Source organism: Mustelus asterias, chromosome 2 (genome assembly GCF_964213995.1).
Source record: "Mustelus asterias chromosome 2, sMusAst1.hap1.1, whole genome shotgun sequence".
NCBI lineage: Eukaryota > Metazoa > Chordata > Chondrichthyes > Carcharhiniformes > Triakidae > Mustelus > Mustelus asterias.
The window spans coordinates 39,151,018-39,170,543 of record NC_135802.1 but is presented as its reverse complement, the minus strand read 5'-3'; the positions used below and the strand labels follow the sequence as shown (position 1 = coordinate 39,170,543).

Below are 19,526 nucleotides of genomic sequence, written 5' to 3'. Positions count from 1 at the left end.
GTGAAGTGTCTTGGGCCTGAAGTTACATGAAAAATGTAAATGTAAATTACTTCGTTCTTGAAGAAGGAATCTGCAATTATAAGCAGACAGAGCTTTTACATTTTGAGTTAAAAAAATTAGCATACACAACAAATGTAAACACATTGAAAAAAGTGTGGACATAAAAGCCTCAGGGTTCAAATACAGAATTCCTGAAAGTTTAGGAACAGGCAAGTAGTCATAAAAAACACCCACTAACATCAATTTAGATTTTATATATCAGAGAATAAGATTACATGTGCAGCAAGCTTTGGTTGAGAACGTGACCCCAAAGACAAAGTTTACTAAAGACATGTCACTCTTATCTCCCATAATTTAGTAAACCAGACATTGAAGAATCATTTATCGATCAGTTGGAACAAACCACCCTTTCTAAAATACTCTGCTCAGTTTCAAATGACAATGAATTTATGAAGTTTGTTATTTAAAAATCACAATTTTGAAAGCAAAGCATTGTTCAGTTTCTACCAATATTAACTACTTTAGAAATTTGTCTAAAATCAGATATAGATTCCTCTGGCTCTTAAAAAGCTGTTCATTTTAATTGTACAGTTTTAAGTAATTCACAGCCTTGCCAACAACGCTTACTTCACAAAAGAAAGTTTTTAAGCAAGAGATAAAATGCAAAAGTGTTGACATTGAATACGGAGATGTGTGATTTGCTTTTCATGATGTGGAGATGCCGGCGTTGGACTGGGGTAAACACAGTAAGAAGTTTAACAACACCAGGTTAAAGTCCAACAGGTTTATTTGGTAGCAAAAGCCACACAAGCTTTCGAGGCTCTGAGCCCCTTCTTCAGGTGAGTGGGAATTCTGTTCACAAACAGAACTTATAAAGACACAGACTCAATTTACATGAATAATGGTTGGAATGCGAATACTTACAACTAATCCAGTCTTTAAGAAACAAAACAATGGGAGTGGAGAGAGCATCAAGACAGGCTAAAAAGATGTGTATTGTCTCCAGACAAGACAGCCAGTGAAACTCTGCAGGTCCACGCAACTGTGGGAGTTACAAATAGTGTGACATAAACCCAATATCCCGGTTGAGGCCGTCCTTGTGTGTGTGGAATTTGGCTATCAGTTTCTGCTCAGCGACTAGTTGTAAGTATTCGCATTCCAACCATTATTCATGTAAATTGAGTCTGTGTCTTTATAAGTTCTGTTTGTGAACAGAATTCCCACTCACCTGAAGAAGGGGCTCAGAGCCTCGAAAGCTTGTGTGGCTTTTGCTACCAAATAAACCTGTTGGACTTTAACCTGGTGTTGTTAAACTTCTTAATTTGCTTTTCAGCCAGATTTTTCTGCACACCAAATTCTGAGTTAACCAGTTTTAAACGTTTTACTACTGTTGTATCAGACTAAGGTTACAAAGTCAGATTTAAAAAAACCTTGAAATTATAACAATGTTTAAATGTAATGCATTCACGACTGATTTTCAATACTAAGAAACACTACTCTCCGTTTGAAAGATATTGACTGAGCATAGTTTATTGAAAGTTAATTAGTAAATTGCTCAATAGGAGTTGACATAACTCTTTTTCAAAGCAACATTACTGAGCAATCAATAACAATCTTTCAATTGTTATATTTTATTCACTCACGTCACCCCTGGTATAAGAATTTAAATTAATAGAGATATGCAAATAAGTGTGTTTAATCATAGTACAAGAGCTGATGGGGGGGGAAAAAAGCAGACAAGGAAGGCATATGCAAATCGCCTGAGTATGTGACTGTCAGCCATTTACTGAACATGGTCATTTTTTTAAGGTTCTATCAAAAATAACATCATCATACATAAGGTCAGAGGGTATGACACGTTGGGCTGATGGTGTTATAAAAGGAATATTAGCGGGAGCTATTGCCTGAATGACGCCTTGTGGTACAGCACCAATGTAAGATCGAGCGTGTATTGTTGATAGCATTTGATGCATGTGGTCTTGCTTCTCAGAGATGGTTTTAACTTCAAGACTTAGTGTCTTGAGAACACTTAACATGGTCGGGTTGGTATCTTGCAGTTCAGCCATCATCTTTCCAAATGCAGAGACCGAGGCAGTTAAGCTTTCCAGCGAAGACTCAATTCTGTTCATCCGTTCGTTCTCTCTCGACTCTAACAGCCCTTCCAGAATAGCATTGACCACTTCTTGTGTTGTGCTTCCCATCCTGAGCGGCCATGAGCGTCCCTAGCGCAGTCCACACACACCTAAGATGCACATTGCTGTAAGTGTCCCAATCTCACTCAGTCTCTGTATTTACCCTTCGATTTGTGTATATATGTGTGTTATTTCCCTTCTCTCTCTGTCTGTCTGTCTTTGCACCGACCCATTTAATTTGGTGACTATTGAGAAACCCGCACTCCGCCTGACTTCCTTCCTCTCTCTTCCTTCCTCCATTGACGAGACTTCTGCGCCTTTCGATGCGGACGGTCAGGGCGCGACCCGGCCACGTGATCCGCATCCCAGCATGCAATTCAAAACAAACGGGCAAAAAAAACAAACGTTCAGTCAATTATGACCGGAAGTTGTGATATGAATTAAACGTTATTTTCTTTCCCCTCTCCCTCCTGGCCATCATCTCCGTCGACTGTTTTCCTTCTTTTTTTATGATTGTTGGGTGTTGGAGCGTCTGTTGGACGGAAAGTGTCGAAGGGTTTCCGGAAAGAGCCGATCGTTGGCGGGAGGGTCGGCTGTTCCCGATCGCTGACGCGTTACCCGTATGTAGTATGGGCCTCGTCCTCTTCAGTGTTGGCTTGTGTGTGTGAGATGGATCCCGAGAGTTGGTAGTGTCTTCACTGGCTTAAAAAAACAAGCAGGGCCGGTATTTGGCAATATTTTCCCTCCCCTTTAGAAAAAAAATCTAATTTACCTTTTGATCCACTCCACATACAACAGCATTGATGGTAATGTATGCAAGGAAACAACCGAGACTCAATGATGGGTAAAATGTTCAGGTTTTTTTTCCTCTTGTTATTCTTTAAATCTCCTTTTTCCCCCTCTTTCGAATTCCCCTTCTCTTTTGACAATCCGCCATTTTTGTTGTAAAACAAAATAAGTAGAAACTTGAGTAAACGAATTTCCCTTCTCCCCCGCCCCCCCCCCTCCTCTGGTGACCATTTTACTCTGAAAGATTTTTTTAAAAATACCATTTTCTGCCGAGTTTTTGTTTCAAAGTTCCCCAAAAAATGTTTCGCAGCACTGCTGATGTGTTCATTTTCTGATTTATTTTCTGCAGGTGTCACGACAGGAGGGAATCCCAGCCCTATCAGGTATATTTCTCATAGTGAAACGAATGGCATTTACTTTAACGAAGGCTTGTGCGTCTGAAGCAGGCCTCACCACTCTACAGCTGGATCTGAAGGAGAAGGGGGAATAAAACAAAACCTTCGCTTTATAATCTTGTCCGAAAATACCGTTTAGTGACGTTCGGAGATATTCCAATTACTGCATTTTAGATTTAATTGGCTTTTGTAGTTTCCCTTTAGTTTTGAGTATATGCTGCATAAATAGATGCACGTAAATACATTCTAAGCTATCAGTGGGCCTAGTTTTTGGTGTGCAAATCATTTTCGCCCCAACGTTTTTAAAATTAAAACGATTAAATATCTGCCATTAAGACAAAATTATGTGTGTGCCTCTTTGTATCCAATTGCTTCTGTAATTTTTAAAAATTAGTGGAATAGAACAGGGTGTCCCATTTGTATATTATTTATTGTTTTTAAATCTAGTTTTAAGTTACTGTAATTATGAGGGCTGCTGTTCTCTTTTAAAGAAGAACATGGTTGGACATTGACTAAGTTACTTCAACCAATGTTAAACTGACAGGCCAATGGAAAGTAACACTTGCATAGGAATCTGGTATAATTGATTAAGAAACTGAGTTATACATAGTTGAATTTATTTGTTGTATGAAGAAAAATCAAACTAGGACTATCATGGAATCTACATAAGCTGCAGACTTGCCCAGAGTTGCAGGTAATTTGCTTCTAGTTCATATTTGTTGTAATTAACTATTTTATGATATTCTATTTCAGACTCTTAAATACCCATCAAAGAGTCACACCAGTAGCAGTGATCATCGTCATGACAAAACCAGAGAATCAGGAGATCCATCACCACCCTGCAAAATGCTGCGACGTTCTAACAGCCCTGAAAATAAACATAGTGATAGTACAGGACATAAGAGTAAAACTGTGCACTCACATCGAGCCAGAGAGCGAGACGGTATGTTGCCCTGTAGTCAGCATGCAGAAAGTCTTAGTTTTCCATAATTTATTACATTTTGTGAGTAATGTTGTGAGAAATACAGCCTTGTAATATTTATGAAACTTTACTTATTAGAAGTAATTGTGAATGCTTCCAGAAGTATTGACCAAATATCCCAATAAATTTACAAGCAACACTTGGATCTAAACTTGCCATTTGAAGTATTTAACTAAAGTTAGGAAGCCCAAATTAACTGCTGTGGGTTTGTGTACAGCAACAAATATCAGCCTGTTGCATTTTGAATACAGCAAATCACTGCAAGTTGTGATGTGGGTCAATGGGGTCATAACAGCAGACCAAACACAAGTGTTTATTTCTAGAGCGATATAATTGAGACGTCGAGAACTAGTGCTAAACTTGTCTTCAATCTTGACTAGATCACACTTGCAGGACTATATTTAAAACTAAGAATATAGAGGCAGTGGAGAAGATTCAAGGAAGATTTAGAAGATTGTTTTATCTACTTGGAAAGGATGAACTGGCTGAGTTTCTTCTCAAAAAGAGAAAGTTGAAGGGGTGACCTAATAGAGGTCTTTAAAACAATTGAAATGTTTTGACGGAGCAGACATAGATAGTCATGCTTATGGAAGAGCAGAACCAGAGGCTGTCAGCATAAAATGGCCATGAATGCATAGGAAATGCATAAGAAACAGTTTTACTCCAGAGTGGTGAGAATGTGCAACTCCTTGCCTCAACCCACTGTGGCAGCTTGTGTTGATGTATTTCAGGGGATGCGTGATGAGCATACAAGAGAGTAGGGGATCGTATGTTATGATTATCGAGTTAATTAGGAAGTAAGGGAGGAGTCGGAGTGGAGCATGAACCTGTTTCTATGCTGTTTATTCTATATCCTTTTATGTATTTAAAGGTGAGGCAAAGTGCAATTGGAAAAAGATTCATACTGCATCAAAATTTCCACGAACAGTACTGTTACAAACAGAATAGGACCTTCAAGAGCCTTAGTACAGCTGTACCAAAGATGTATCTTATGATGCAGTCTTTTAGAACTGAAGCAACATTTAAGTTTCATTCATACAATTTTAACAGTCTAGATAGAGTTTTTGAACATTTTATTTGTGAACATTTAATAGTTCCCAATTTTCAAGTTTATTTTAACTCTCATAGGTTATATTGGTTGAGCTTTTGTTTGAACTGTCGTTAGTGATAATTGTGCATTTGATAGATGGATCAGATTCCAAGTTTTCATGTTTGTATGTGCATAATTGAATCTATTAACTATTATATAGTGAACTAAATTAGCAATGAATCCAGTGTTGATTTAGTATTCGCAGTCTGAATTTTCCATCAGAGAAGTGAAATACATAGGACCAGGTGTTGGAACGTGCTCTTTACTGTTCCACTCATGGGGAAAAAAGAGGGATTTTGGCATTATGTATATGCCATTTTACTAAGGGAAATTATTGGTGGAAGATTTGGAATGATACCATTTCTGTTCCAAGTGGGAACAAGTAGCTGCCCATGGATCTTTCCTACCACAGAAATGCTGTCCCCGATGGAAAAAAAATATCACCACTTTCGAGGATCCTTTTTTGCATTGTACTGAAATGAATAGCAGTTTTGCGTTGATAAACAGTATTCTGCACCGCTAACTGTCCATAGGTAGCACATTGAATTAGGAATTAAATTTTTAGTTTGGGTGATATCACTTCAGGGCATTTTTTTTTCCAGGACACTGGGAGAGCACCCTTTCTTCACAAGACTTTTTAATGTATATGAGAACAGTGAAATATGCAGATGGAATATGGATCTAAGGTTGCCACTCAAATTCTTCTTAGTTCTGCACTGGGGTGCCAGTCTTACATTGACTTAAAATATATAAATCAGTTCTCCAGAGCAAGGTTGATAGCTAAGCAAAGGCTGTGTATTAGGGTTCTACTTCATCACTTTTGTTCAGAGCTTGTGCTAGCCAGTCTGTTTCTGCAGCTTTTGTAGAACATCAATAGGCTGAGTATTTCAACTCTTGCTTTCTCCTGATTTTTCCAAGTTCTTAAAAAAGCCCAAAAACAATGCTCTGCAATATTCTTCATGACCATGCATGTTTCCCATGCCTCATTGGCTGCCCTTATGATGTACAGGTATCTGAAAATAAATCTTGTGTGCCGCAGTCACTTTTTTGATTTGCTGGAACACAGAATTTTAGTTCTTAGAGCTGTCTTTGTGAGCCCTGGATGTCTTGTTGGAAGAGTGGTCCACGGCCCAGCATTGATTTTGTGCTCTAAGTGTCCATATTGTAATAAATAACTTGACACCAAATTCTCAATTTTTTTTTGGTCATTGTATTTTTTGCAACTTTGTAGTTAATCTAAGTTATTCCTTTTCACATTAATTTAACTTCAAATCAGTGACATATTGGGAGATTCTGAAAAGATGAGCTTTATATTTCTTTGCCTCAAACAATAAGTGGCTGAATTATAGAGATAGGAAATATCACTCAGTTGTTCTAAACTTATGGGTAGGGAACATAAGAGGGGCTCTCCAGTTGGCCACAGAACTGTTGGTGCAGGGCAAGAGAGAGGTCAGACATGGTTTCTGTTCTCGATAGCTACCCAATAAACCCAGCTGGAAATGTGTATGTGTGGAAATCATCTTGAATAGCCTAACATTACCAGACTCTTTGTATGCAACACTGGCAGTTGGGCTTTTTACAAGAGGATGCTTACTGTCCTTGAAAGTATTCCCCTGAGAGGAAACATTGCCTTTTTAGATATAATGGGAGATGAGAAAATGTGTGAAAGAAGACATTTAAGCTTTATTAAAACAAACTTTGTCTATAACCTAGTAACTTAAAAAAAAGTAGTTGGCTCAGGTTAATTTGCTATGTTTGTGTATATATGTAATAAATGTACTGTATTTGTTTCAGGGACCAGCTATTCTCCACAGGAGAATTCACATAATAACAGTACCCACCATAGCTCAAATTCACATTCTTCTAATCCTAGTAACAATCCAAGTAAAACTTCAGATGCAGTAAGTATTTCTTTTGCAATTCCTTCCTAAAGTATCAGATATTTCATTTAAGGTAATAAAAGTTTTACATTTCCATCTTTTCAAATTAAGTTAAACAGCCTGGCAACTGGCAAATGTCTCAAACAACTGGAAAGTTACCTCCTCCATTTTAATATCCTTACAGAGTGACCTAGCTTATGTCTTGAGCAATTAGCTCTGAATGGCAATAAATTGCAACTGGAATGCAACTGTGACAGGAAAAATAAATTAGATTTCTTCAAGTGAAAACTGGAAAATAAAGTTTTTTGGGCTAAAATTACTAATTCGATGTCGAAGTAAATGATTAGCATACACTCCAAAATACAAACGACATTGAGTTTTAAAAAAAACTTCAGGACAATGCAGTATAACTTTATTAGATGTACCCCAGCATTTGAGACTATTTCTTGAAGCTAAGTGGACTCAAGGTATCTCAGGTATACACTTAGATTTGAGATTTACACGTTTGATTATTGTCAAGCACAGACTCTGAGAAATCCAACCAGAATGAACTTCTTGATCTTGCTCCCGAAAAAACAAAAATGCTGTCTGTGCCCAAGTGCAGCACGACCTGGATACAATCCAGGCTTGGGCTGATAAGTGGCAAGTAACATTCATGCCACACAAGCATCAGACAATGATCATCTCCAACAAGAGAATCACACCATCTCCCCATGACATTCAGTAGTATTACTATTGCTGAATCCCCCATTATCCACATCCTGGGTGTTACCATTGACCAGAACCTAAACTGGACTAGCTATATAAATACTTTGGCCACATGAGCAGGGCAGAGGCTTGGAATCCTGCAGCAATAACTAACATCCCGAATCCCCAAAATCTGTCCACCATCAACAAGGCACAAGTCAGGAGTGGGATGGAACATTCTCACTTGCTGAGAGTGCCGCCACAACACTGAATGCTTGCACCATCCAGGACAAAGCTGCCTGCTTTATTGGCACTCCATAATAGCAGTCATATGTGCCATCTGTAAGATGCACCACAGGAAGTCATCAAAGTTCCTGAGACAGCACCTTGCAAACCCATGACTGCTACTGTTTTGGACAAAGGCAGCAGATAGATGGAAACACCACAATCTGGAAGTTCTCCTCCGAGCCACTGATCATCCCAACTTGGAAATATATCACCATTCCTTCACTGTCTCTGGGTCAGTATCCTGGAACTTTCTCCCTCACAGCACTGTGGATGCACCTGCACTACATGGATTGTAGTGATTCAAGAAGGCAGCTTACCACCTTCTCAAGGGTAATTAGGGATGGACATAAATACTGGCCTAGTCAGCGACGTCTACATCCCATGAATGAATAAGAAAAAAATTGTAGGAACTATGAATTCTACAATTAATAAGGCATAACAGTAACACATTGGGATTACTTTTCTGTGTAATCAAAAGTGACCAAGTTTGGCCATTTTAGACCGACAGAGCAATTGGAAATAGCCTTTCTTAGATCAATCCACAAAGCTAATAAGTTTCCAGGCACAGTTGGTATGTTGAAGTCCCAGGAACCACAGCATATAAATACATATTGTTGGTGCTGCACAACTAACTTAAGAGGAGTGTTTCGTAAATGAACACTCCATCTTTAATTTAAAAATTATCTGATCTAATTTCACAGGAGGACTAAAGCAAACTTAATCCTCTTTGGGTAAGGGAAGGACAGTTGTCTTCTAAATATTGAAAATTTGCTGCTTCTATGCACATTATTTTAGAATCGAACCATACTTTCCTAAAATGATCAGAAGTGTGCGTAGCCTGTACAATATCTCAGTTTTTACGTATTATCTTAGAAACTTTTATTTCCCTTCCAAGGTCTCAATCAGTTCATAATTGTGCATTTATTAGATATTATAGTTTAGATTGCCAAATGCCAGATTATTATTTTTTATTGTTTGGAATGTGGGCGTTGCTGGCAAGACCAGCATTTGTTGCCTGTTTCGAATTTCCCACGGGGGATGTGCCAGAGGACTGAAGGACGGCGAATGTGGTTCCAGTTTTCAAGAAGGGTGGTAGAGATGAACCAGGAAATTACAGACTGGTGAGTCTCACGTCAGTGCTAGGGGAACTATTGGGGAAAATTCTGATTGAGAAGGTTAGAGCACATAGAATTCAGGGAAACCTGGCAAGGTGAATCAGAAACTGGCTTACTAATAGGACACAAAGGGGTAGTGGTAGAAGGCTGTTCAAGTGACTGGAGGCCAGTGTCCAATGCTGCACCACAAGGATCAGTACTGGGACCCTTATTGTTTGTTGTACACTTAAATGATTTAGATGAAAATGTGGAAGTAATCTTAAGCAAGTTTGCAGTTGATACCAGATTGGTAGAGTGGTTAATAGTGAAGAAGAAGGTTGTAAGTTACAGCAAGATACAGATGGATTGGTCAGATGGGCAGAGCAGTGGCAGATAGTATTTAAGCCTGATCAGTGCAAGGTGATGCACTTTGGAAGAATAAACCAGATGAGGGAGTATTTAATGAATGACCGGACATTGGGAAGCTCAGAGGAACAGATGGATCTTTGGGTAGTTATTCACAGATTCCTGAAGTCAGTACAGCACGTGAATAGGATAGTTAAGAAGGCATATGGGACACTTGCTTTTATCAGTCGTGGCATAGAATATAAGAGCAAGGAGGTAATGTTGGAGTTGCACAGTGTGTTGGTTAGGCCACATCTAGAGCACTGTGTGCAATTCTGATCTCACTACAGGAAGGATGTGATAACACTAGAAGAGGTACAGAGGAGATTCACCAGAATGTTGCCTGTGATGGAGCATTTGAACTACAAGGAGAGACTAGATAAGCTTGGATTGTTTTCTTTAAAGCAGAGAAGTTTAAATTTATTTATTAGTGTCACAAGTAGACACTGCAATGAAGTTGCTGTGAAAATCCCCTGGTCGCCACAATCTGGTGCCTGTTTGGGTACACCGAGGGAGAATTTTGCATGGCCAGAGGCTGAGGGGAGGACATGATTGAGGTGTATTAAATTATGAGGGGTGTGACTAGGGAGCAATTGTTCCCCTTGGTTGAGGGGTCAATCATGAGGGGACGTTAGTTTTACGAGGGGGAGGGGCAGGAGACTCTTAAGGATTTGAGAAAAAACTTTTTCACTCCGAGGGTGGTGAGAATCTGGAATGCACTGCCTGGGAAGATATTGGAGGCCAGAAACCTTACAACCTTGAAAAAATATTTGGATGAGCACCTCAAATATCATAACATTCAAGGATATGGCACAAATGCAGGAAAATAGGATTAGTGCACCATTAGTGGTCGTTGTTGTCCGTGCAGACTTGATGGGCCGTAAGGCCTTTTCTGAGCTGTATCATTCTGATTATAAATTGAATGGCTGACTGGGTCACTTCACAAGCCAGCTAAGAATCAACCACACAACTGGGTCTGGAGTCGCATATAGGCCAACTCGGTAAGGACAGCGGATTTCCTTCCCTAAGGGATATTAGTGAACCAGATGGGTTTTTACGGCAATATTTCAATTCCAGATTTACTAATGGAATTCAAGTTCCGCTAGCTGCCATGGTGAGATTTAAGCCCATGTCCTCAGTATGTGATTCATTACTCGCCCTATGGTATTACCACAATGCCACCATCTTTTCTCAAATGCGGGATTTACAATTGGATTGATAGAAATGAGTGTTTGATATTGAATGATTCTTTTATTGTGCAGTAAGTTACAGCAAATTAAATCTTTTTATTGCAGACTCATGTATTTTAAATTGCAGCGTATCCAAATTATTACAAGTCGCATCTACAGAAGTCAATTTCATTGTAGAAGCACATGATGGAAAGAACTTTTGTGTTCTTAGTTCAAACACATTTTATATACTGTCAGTGAAGTGTTGTGTATGAACTTAGGCTGTTGTGCATAGGACAGTCAAGTTTGTTAGCTGTTTCCAGACCGACAGAATAGTATCATGTTACAAGGTAGTATTATTTCTGGAGTTGGTTGGCTTGTCTGTAGTTCAAATCAGGGAATTGTATGATGGAAAAAGATGAAAAATGTACATGTTTACAACTTTGTTTGGTTTTTCTTTTAAAACATGAGATGTAGAAATTTCTTGTTGGGCTGATGTTGTAGTCTGGTTCATAGATGAGGAGAAATTTCTTCAGCCAGAGAGTGGTAGGTCTGTGGAATTCATTGCCACAGAGGGCTGTGGAGGCCGAGACGTTGAGCGTCTTCAAGACAGAAATTGATAAATTCTTGATTTCTCGAGGAATTAAGGGCTATGGGGAGAGAGCGGGTAAATGGAGTTGAAATCAACCATGATTGAATGGTGGAGTGGACTCGATGGGCCGAATGGCCTTACTTCCGCTCCTATGTCTTATGGTCTTATAGCTCCATGGAAGAAAGAAAGTTTTGCTTTCAAACCTTGACGACAAATGTGCTTGAATTTTCAAGACTTCCTGCCAAATAATGATTGTGGTTTTCTTTCAATTTATTGATTCTAAAGTATAATTCAAGTTATTTACTTCATTTCTTTTGCACCACTGTCTCTCCACCAATAACTGACCATACAACCCCTCTTGCATCTTCTGCTGATTGCAGGCAGTTTCCTTCATGTGCATCTATTTCTGTGCCATACTGGCATAGGCATGGTGCTAATTGTTTAAAATGTAAATTAATAGTTCAGACAATTGTAACATGTTTAATGTATTTTGAATTGCTATGGTTTATGGAGTCACGAGGCAATCAATATATGTACAAGATAATCCCCACACAGTCATGATTGGAATGGTTAGTTAAGCTGTTTAGAGACATGACACGGGACTGAGCAGTTCTTTGAATAGTCTAAATGACATCTTAAACTGGGACGTAGTTTAACAAATTACTTGAAGGAACCTCCAGCATGCAGCATTTTCTAAATATTGTATGAAGTGTCAATCTGGATTATGCACTCCAGACTTGTTAGATTTCAACTGGGTTCAGTGTTGCCATCTGAGCCAAGCTGGCATAACTGCAATATGTGGCATTTGCTGCAGCACTTTGGTCCTGTTCTGTTTATTTTCTGCTTAGCAGTACTCAGTATTACTAGAAGCTTCTCCATCGGGCAAAACTGTAAATATGTAGTTTGGTTAAATTGTAATTCGTTATATGGACAGATATGCAGTGTTGGATGATGGATATGTTTATTCTTCAATCATTTCTGCAATTATTGAATGAGGTAATGAAATAACAAACTTTAACCATAATTTTAGCGTGCAAGAAGTTTATCACAACTTAAAATAGAGGTAGAAACTTCTGAATAAAGTAGGTAAAATTGTTGCTTCCATGCATTGAGTTGTTGAGCAGTAAATCCAGTTTAAAGTTAATCTGTTTGTGTTTTTGTCTTTGATTTAATTCTTTTTGTCTTAATGTAGCCTTTTGAACCAGCTGATGACTGGTCAGAGCACATCAGCTCTTCGGGCAAAAAGTACTACTACAACTGCAGGACAGAAGTTTCTCAGTGGGAAAAACCCAAAGAGTGGATTGAAAGGTGCATGTTTAGTTTTTCAAATATTATGTAAAGTATACAGGTGTTCTAAATGGGTTACAATATCAACGGTGGTTTGATTTGCGCAGAGAACAGAGGCAAAAAGAAGCAAGCAAAGTTGGAGTTGTCAACAGCTTCCCAAGAGATCGAGATTACAGAAGGGAAACCTTGCAAGCATCTGCTGGCAGTGGGTTTACAAGTGGAAGTAAGTAATATGACATTTAATAAAGTAACAAACAATTATTGTCAGATTTCTTTACAGGATTCAAATAACATGCAGGCTTTCCTGAAGTTCATAGAATTGGAATGCAGTTTATTATAATCAATTTAGTGAACAATGCTGAACAAATATTTTGTTAGTTGTAGATTATGAATAAACTGACTTGGTGATCTTGGGTTTATAATTCTGGTGCACAAATTCTGACATGCTCTTAAGGTTTCTAAATGGGCTGGAGTTGCACTGATGTTGAAATAAGGCTGTTTTCCTCATTGTGGTTTTTAGAAAAGTAAATATAACTGAGTGAATTGTTGAAAGGAAAATAGGATTTTTTTGTTTATTTCCTCTGGCGACTATTATCGTTTAAGTTCCTCTTCCCTTCACCAAGTTGTTTGTGGTCTTGGGGTGAAAATAACCTGCAAGAGTTGCCAACTTGCTACAGAGCAGCTCCTCGGGAACTGATGACCCTGAATCTTCATTTATTTTATGTTTAAAAGCAATCTGAATTTTTACACTAATAAATAATTTGGGATTTAAATAAATGTCCAGGAATAGATTGATGTGATTTCCTGGTGACCAGTTCATTATGGGCAATGTAGCTAGATTCAGAATTGGGTTTCTCTTGCATTGGCACACCTTTATCCAAACCAAAACGTATGTTGAATATTTTTAAGGTTTATATTCCAATGCATGCACTGGTCAGTGTTCATGTTTTGGGAGAATGCTCAGATTCATTATTGCTGCTTATGTCATCCTGATTTAAATGATATTGTTATTATGGAGCTGAAATGGCTGCAACATTTGCACCTTTAGAGCACATAAGTGGAACCAAATAGAAGATGTCACAGCAGTGACATCATAAGATACAAGGTCTAATGTATCCTGAGTAGGTGTTTTGATTCTAACAACTCTTGCATTTTAAAACTTTAATTATGAACAATTAAGGGGACTGTTAATAAATTAGCCAATAGTGCTCTAATAATCATTCTAATTTCAACATTTCCCCCTTTATTTTTTTTTGCCACATTTCCTTTGTGAATCATGAAAAGTGGAAGACAAGCATTCCAGCGGTGCCGGTAGTATGCTCTCCCAGAATATTTTGTCCCAGACAAACAGACACAATGACAGAGACTACAGACTGCCCAGAACAGAGACTCCTGGTGGAGCTGCCCCAGTGCAGCACCCCGTCAAACCAGTGGTTCTCCCAACTACAAACCCAAGCACTGTTCCTTCTAGTCCTTTTAGTCTACAGCCTGAGCATCAGCCAAAGAAATCCTTTGATGCTAATGGAGCAGCTACTGTACCGAAAGTGCCTACACCCACACCTTCCATCCCCATTCAGAAGACAGAGAAGAAAGGTACGTATGCTGGGGTATATTTGACTTGTTTGAGTTCATGCACGTTTTTAGTTCACGAGTGACACTAAAGCTCATTATTAAATAGTGCTCATGTACTAGTTTGGAAACGCTGAACTGAAACATTACTAAAAGTAATCAGACTTCTAAGTATCTAGACTCATGAAATATTATAACCCACTACTAGCCTTGGATTAGCAGTACATCTCTAAAAACACTAACTTGGTTTCTATTCATCTGGTTGTAAAATTGGGCCAAGATGCCTAGAATGCAAAGCTCTTGTGGTAGGTGTACATACATGATTGAAGGCTTCTCTGCACTTAGATTATCACATACACGGTTGCAGGGCTTTACAGCCAACTAAGTATTTTTGAAATGTAGTCATTAACGGGGAGGCAGTGATGTAGTGGTATTGTCACTGGACGAGTCATCCAGAGGTCCAGGGTAATGCTGTGGGGACCCGGGTTCAAATCCCATCATGACCGTTAGTGAAATTTGAATTCAGTAAAAAAATTGGAATTAAAAGTCTAATGATGACCATGAAACCATTGTCGATTGTTGTAAAAACCCATCTGGTTCACTAATGCCCTTTAGGGAAGGAAATCTGCCGCCCTTACCCGGTCTGGCCGACATGTAACTCCAGAGCCACAGCAATGTGGTTGACTCTCAAATGCCCTCTGAAATGGAGAGCAGTTCAGGATGGGCAATAATAAATGGTGGCTCAGCCAGTGACACCCACATCCCGTAAAATGAATTAAAAAAATTACTGTCATGTCGGAAGATGAATGAAGATAATGCTGGAAGGAGTTCTTTGATTTAATTTTAGTGAAATTTGTATTGCAAGTGAGATTGTTGTTGTAGATATGTTTGTTATCTGAAAAGGTTAGAAAATGTATGAGCCCTCTAGAAATTGTAATTTCAGACCGTTACTGACCCTTATTTACCTTAGAGTGTGCAAAGTACCATGTACTTGAAAGGAAACAATGTAAATCAGAGTCAAATTAGGTATGGAAAGAATAGAGGTAAAAACAAATTAAGAAAAAGCTAAAAACCTTGAGAGGAGTTAGCCTACATGAATGCAATGACATGTTTTCAATTGTTCTGTTGGGTCAGAGAGATTGAATGACATTTCAGGAGTCTGCAGCTTAAAAAAAATCATTTACATGTGGGCATTGATGGTGAGGCCAGCATTTATTGCTCATCCCTAATTGCCCTTGAGAAGGTGGTGCTGAGCTGCAGCCTTGGACACTGCAGTCCATTTGATGTAGGTACACCCACAGGGCTGTTGAAGAGCGAAGGAATAGCAATATATTTTGAAGTATGGATTTCCAGGTGTTTCCATCTGTCTGCTACCCTTGTCCCTCTAGATTGTAGCATTTGTGAGTTTGGAAGGTACTGCCGAAGAAGCTTTGGTGAGTTCCTGCAGTGCATCTTGTAGATAGATGGTACACACTGCTGCGACTGTTCGTCGGTGGTGGAGGGAGTGAATGTTTGTTGCGAGGGATGCCAATTAAGTGGACCGCTTGTCTTGGATGGTGTCAAGTTTCTTGCTTTTTGTTGGAGCTGCACTCTCCAGGCAAGTGAAGAGTATTCCATCACACGAATTGTGCCTTGTAGATGGTTGTCAGACTATGGGGAGTCAAGAGGTGAGTTTCTAGCCACAGTGGTTAGCACTGCTGCCTCACAGCGCCAAGGATCCAGGTTCAATTCCCGGCTTGGCTCACTGTCTGCGGAATCTGCAGGTTTTCCCCGTGTCAGCGTGGGTTTCCTCTGGGTGCTCCGATTTCCTGCCACAGTCCGAAAGACATGGTTGATTGAGTGCATTAACCGAGCTAAATTCTCCCTCAGTGTGCCTGAACAGGCGCTGGAGTATGGTGACTAGGGGATTTTACAGTAACTTCATTGCAGTGTTAATGTAAGCCTACTTGTGACAATAAATAAACTTAATATTAACCACAGGATCCCAAGCTTCTGAACAGCTCTTGTAGCCCACAGTTTTTATATGGCTAGTCCAGTTCAATTTCAGTTCAGTGGTAACCTCCAGGATTTTGGAAGTGGGCTTGAAAGGTGGAAGGTGTAACTGGGGTGATCAGTAAGTTTGCGGATGACACAAAAATGGCTGGACTTGCAGATAGTGAGGAACACTTGTCAGAGGCTACAGAAGGATATAGATAGGCTGGAAATTTGGGCAAAGAAATGGCAGATGGAGTTCAATCCAGAGAAATGCAAAGTGATCCATTTTGGTAGAACTAACGTAGGGGGGAGCTATACGATAAATGGCAGAACCATAAAGGGTATAGATACGCAGAGGGACCTGGGTGTGCAAGTCCACAGATCCTTGAAGGTGGCGTCACAGGTGGAGAAGGTAGTGAAGAAGGCATATGGCATGCTTGCCTTTATAGGACGGGGCATAGAGTATAAAAGTTGGGGTCTGATGTTGCGGTTGTATCGAACGTTGGTTCGGCCGCATTTGGAATACTGCGTCCAGTTCTGGTCGCCACACTGCCGGAAGGACGTGGAGGCTTTAGAGAGAGTGCAGAGGAGGTTTACCAGGATGTTGCCTGGTATGGAAGGGCTTAGTTATGAGGAGAGATTGGGTAAACTGGGGTTGTTCTCACTGGAAAGACGGAGGATGAGGGGTGACCTAATAGAGGTGTATAAAATTATGAAAGGCATAGATAGGGTGAACGGTGGGAAGCTTTTTCCCAGGTCGGTGGTGACATTCACGAGGGGTCATAGGTTCAAGGTGAGGAGGGGGAGGTTTAACACGGATATCAGAAGGACGTATTTTACACAGAGGGTGGTGGGGGCCTGGAATGCGCTGCCGGGCAAGGTGGTGGAGGCGGACACACTGGGAACGTTTAAGACTTATCTCGATAGCCACATGAACGGAGTGGGAATGGAGGGATACAAAAGAATGGTCTAGTTTGGACCAGGGAGTGGCGTGGGCTTGGAGGGCCGAAGGGCCTGTTCCTGTGCTGTATTGCTCTTTGTTCTTTGTATTCAGTGATGGTGATATCATTGAATGTCAAAGGGCGACAGTTAGATCCTCTGGTGGTGGTCATTGCCAGGCACGTGTGGAGTGAATGCTACTTGCCACTTGCCAGCCCAAGCCTGGATATCGCCACGGTCTTGTTGATTTGGATATGAACTGAGATAATTGACATCCAACATCCATAACCATCTTCCTTTGTGCTGGATATAACTCCAACCAGTGGAGAGTCGTCCCCTTTAGCCCCATTGACTCCTGAGGAATCGTAGAATTCGTACAGAAAGAGGCCATTCGGCCCACCGAGTCTGCACCGACTCTCTGACAGAGTACCTTACCCAGTCCCTTTTCCCACCCTATCCATGCTAACTTGCCCCTTATTGTCCAAAGCTGTGTAGTTTAGGGTAAGTTAAACCATGAGGATTATGTGACAAATCAGTAGAATACACTATCCTGCAACCTGTATCTAACTTTTCCTTGGAAAAAAATCGAACTTTGCTTTAGTTATGTTTTACCCATGTACAATAACAGGCTAGATGCAAATGTGCTTTCTGGCATTTTTGGTTGGCACAAAAAATTGCCAATCCAATTTGTATTCTGTTGTGTACATTGTCTTCTTTCAGCAGCTTGATTAAAAATGCATTATAATTTAGGATGAAACATCTATAGCACTTTTTTTTTGACTAAAAGCAAATTTTTAGAGAACATTTTCAGAGTTTTGCGAGCTGTTAACCTAGTGAAGCTTCAACACAGGACTACTTGCATGCCAAACAGTAGGAGCAGTGTATTATAGACAGAGCTAAGCGATCCCACAGCTGACCGGTCAGATCAGGAGTCTGCAATCCTGCTTTTGTGTGAACGGTGATTGACAATTGAACGATTTAACTGGAGGAGAGATCTTCACATATTCTCATCCTCCGTGATGGGGAAGCCCAATACATGAGTGCAAAAGACAAAGCTCAAGCACTTGCAACCACCATGGACCAGAAGTACTGAGTAGATGATACGTCTTGGCCTCTTCCTGTCTTCAGCCAATTCAATTATTTCCACCTGATATTATGAAACGGGTGAAGTCACTGGACACTGCAAGCATGTCAGCAGTAATACTGAAGGCTTGTGTTCCAGAACTAGTTCGCACCCCTCGGCAAGCTGTTCTGGTACAGCGACAACACTGGTACTTAGCTGACAATATGGAAAACTGCCCAGGAACATCCTGCCAACAAGAAGTAGGACAAATACTCTCTAGCCAATGACCAGCCCATTGATCAACTCCTGATCATTAGCAAAGCGATGGAAGGTGTTGTCAACAGTGCTATCAAACAGCACTTGCTCATCAATAACCTGCCCATTGATGCTCAGTCAGGATTCCATCAAGACGTTTGGCACCTGACCTCATTGCAACTTTGGTTGGAACATAGACAAAAGAGCTCAACTCAAGGGTGAGAATGTCTGCTCTTGACATCAAGGCTACCTTTGACCCAGTGCAGCATCAAGGTGCACCAGCAAAACTGGAGTCCAGGAGATTTGGTGAAAGCTCCACTTGTTGGATTTGTACCTAGCACAAAGGAAGATGATTGCAGTTGTTAAAAGTTAATCGTCTTCATCCCAGGACTGCAGGAGTTCCTTGGAGTATTTTCTTCAGCCCAACCATCTTTAGCTGCTTTATCAATGACCTTCCCTCCATGTGGGCATGTTCGTTAGGGATTGCACCGTGTTCCTACTATATCAAAATAGCTGGTGCTTGCATGCAGCTCTAACAACACAAGCTTTATACTAGCCAGGATAAAGCAGCCCGCTTGATTGGCATCCCATCCATCACCTTCAAAATTCACTCCCTCCACCATTGATGCACAATAGCAACAGCGTGTACAATATACAAGATGCTCTGCAGCAACTTGCCAAGACGCCTTCTATAGCACCTTCTAAACTCACGACATCTACCACCTAAATGGGCAAGTGCAGCAGATGTATGGGATCACCACTCAGTTCCTCTCCAAGCTGCACACTACCCTGACTTGCAAATTATTTGTCACCAAGCAGTGAAGGAATGGCAGTCATGGTTCCTCAGCTTGGACTCCATATCAGGCTTTTAATGGCTTTGGTGAGGACTGCTGCCAACTGGTAGTTGGGATGGTGGTTGATGAGCAAAACCACCTT

The 19,526-nt window shown here is 40.3% G+C and overlaps 1 protein-coding gene across 15 annotated transcripts in view; it reads left to right on the top strand.

Annotated features, from left to right (window-relative positions):
* The first annotated feature begins 2,711 nt into the window (after positions 1-2,711).
* Positions 2,712-19,526, top strand: part of waca (WW domain containing adaptor with coiled-coil a) — a 116,610-nt gene continuing 99,795 nt past the window's right edge. For 3 of the 15 annotated variants that reach the window (XM_078233632.1, XM_078233641.1, XM_078233625.1), the window contains exons 1-7: positions 2,744-2,976; positions 3,271-3,304; positions 4,070-4,259; positions 7,183-7,289; positions 12,696-12,811; positions 12,898-13,013; positions 14,075-14,383. In XM_078233632.1, coding sequence (XP_078089758.1) covers positions 2,936-2,976; positions 3,271-3,304; positions 4,070-4,259; positions 7,183-7,289; positions 12,696-12,811; positions 12,898-13,013; positions 14,075-14,383 — 913 coding nt within the window. In that variant the 5' untranslated portion in view covers positions 2,744-2,935. Of the gene's footprint in view, positions 2,977-3,270; positions 3,305-4,069; positions 4,260-7,182; positions 7,290-12,695; positions 12,812-12,897; positions 13,014-14,074; positions 14,384-19,526 lie in introns of all 15 variants that reach the window. The other 12 variants (XM_078233701.1, XM_078233682.1, XM_078233672.1 and 9 more) reach the window with 8 other exon arrangements.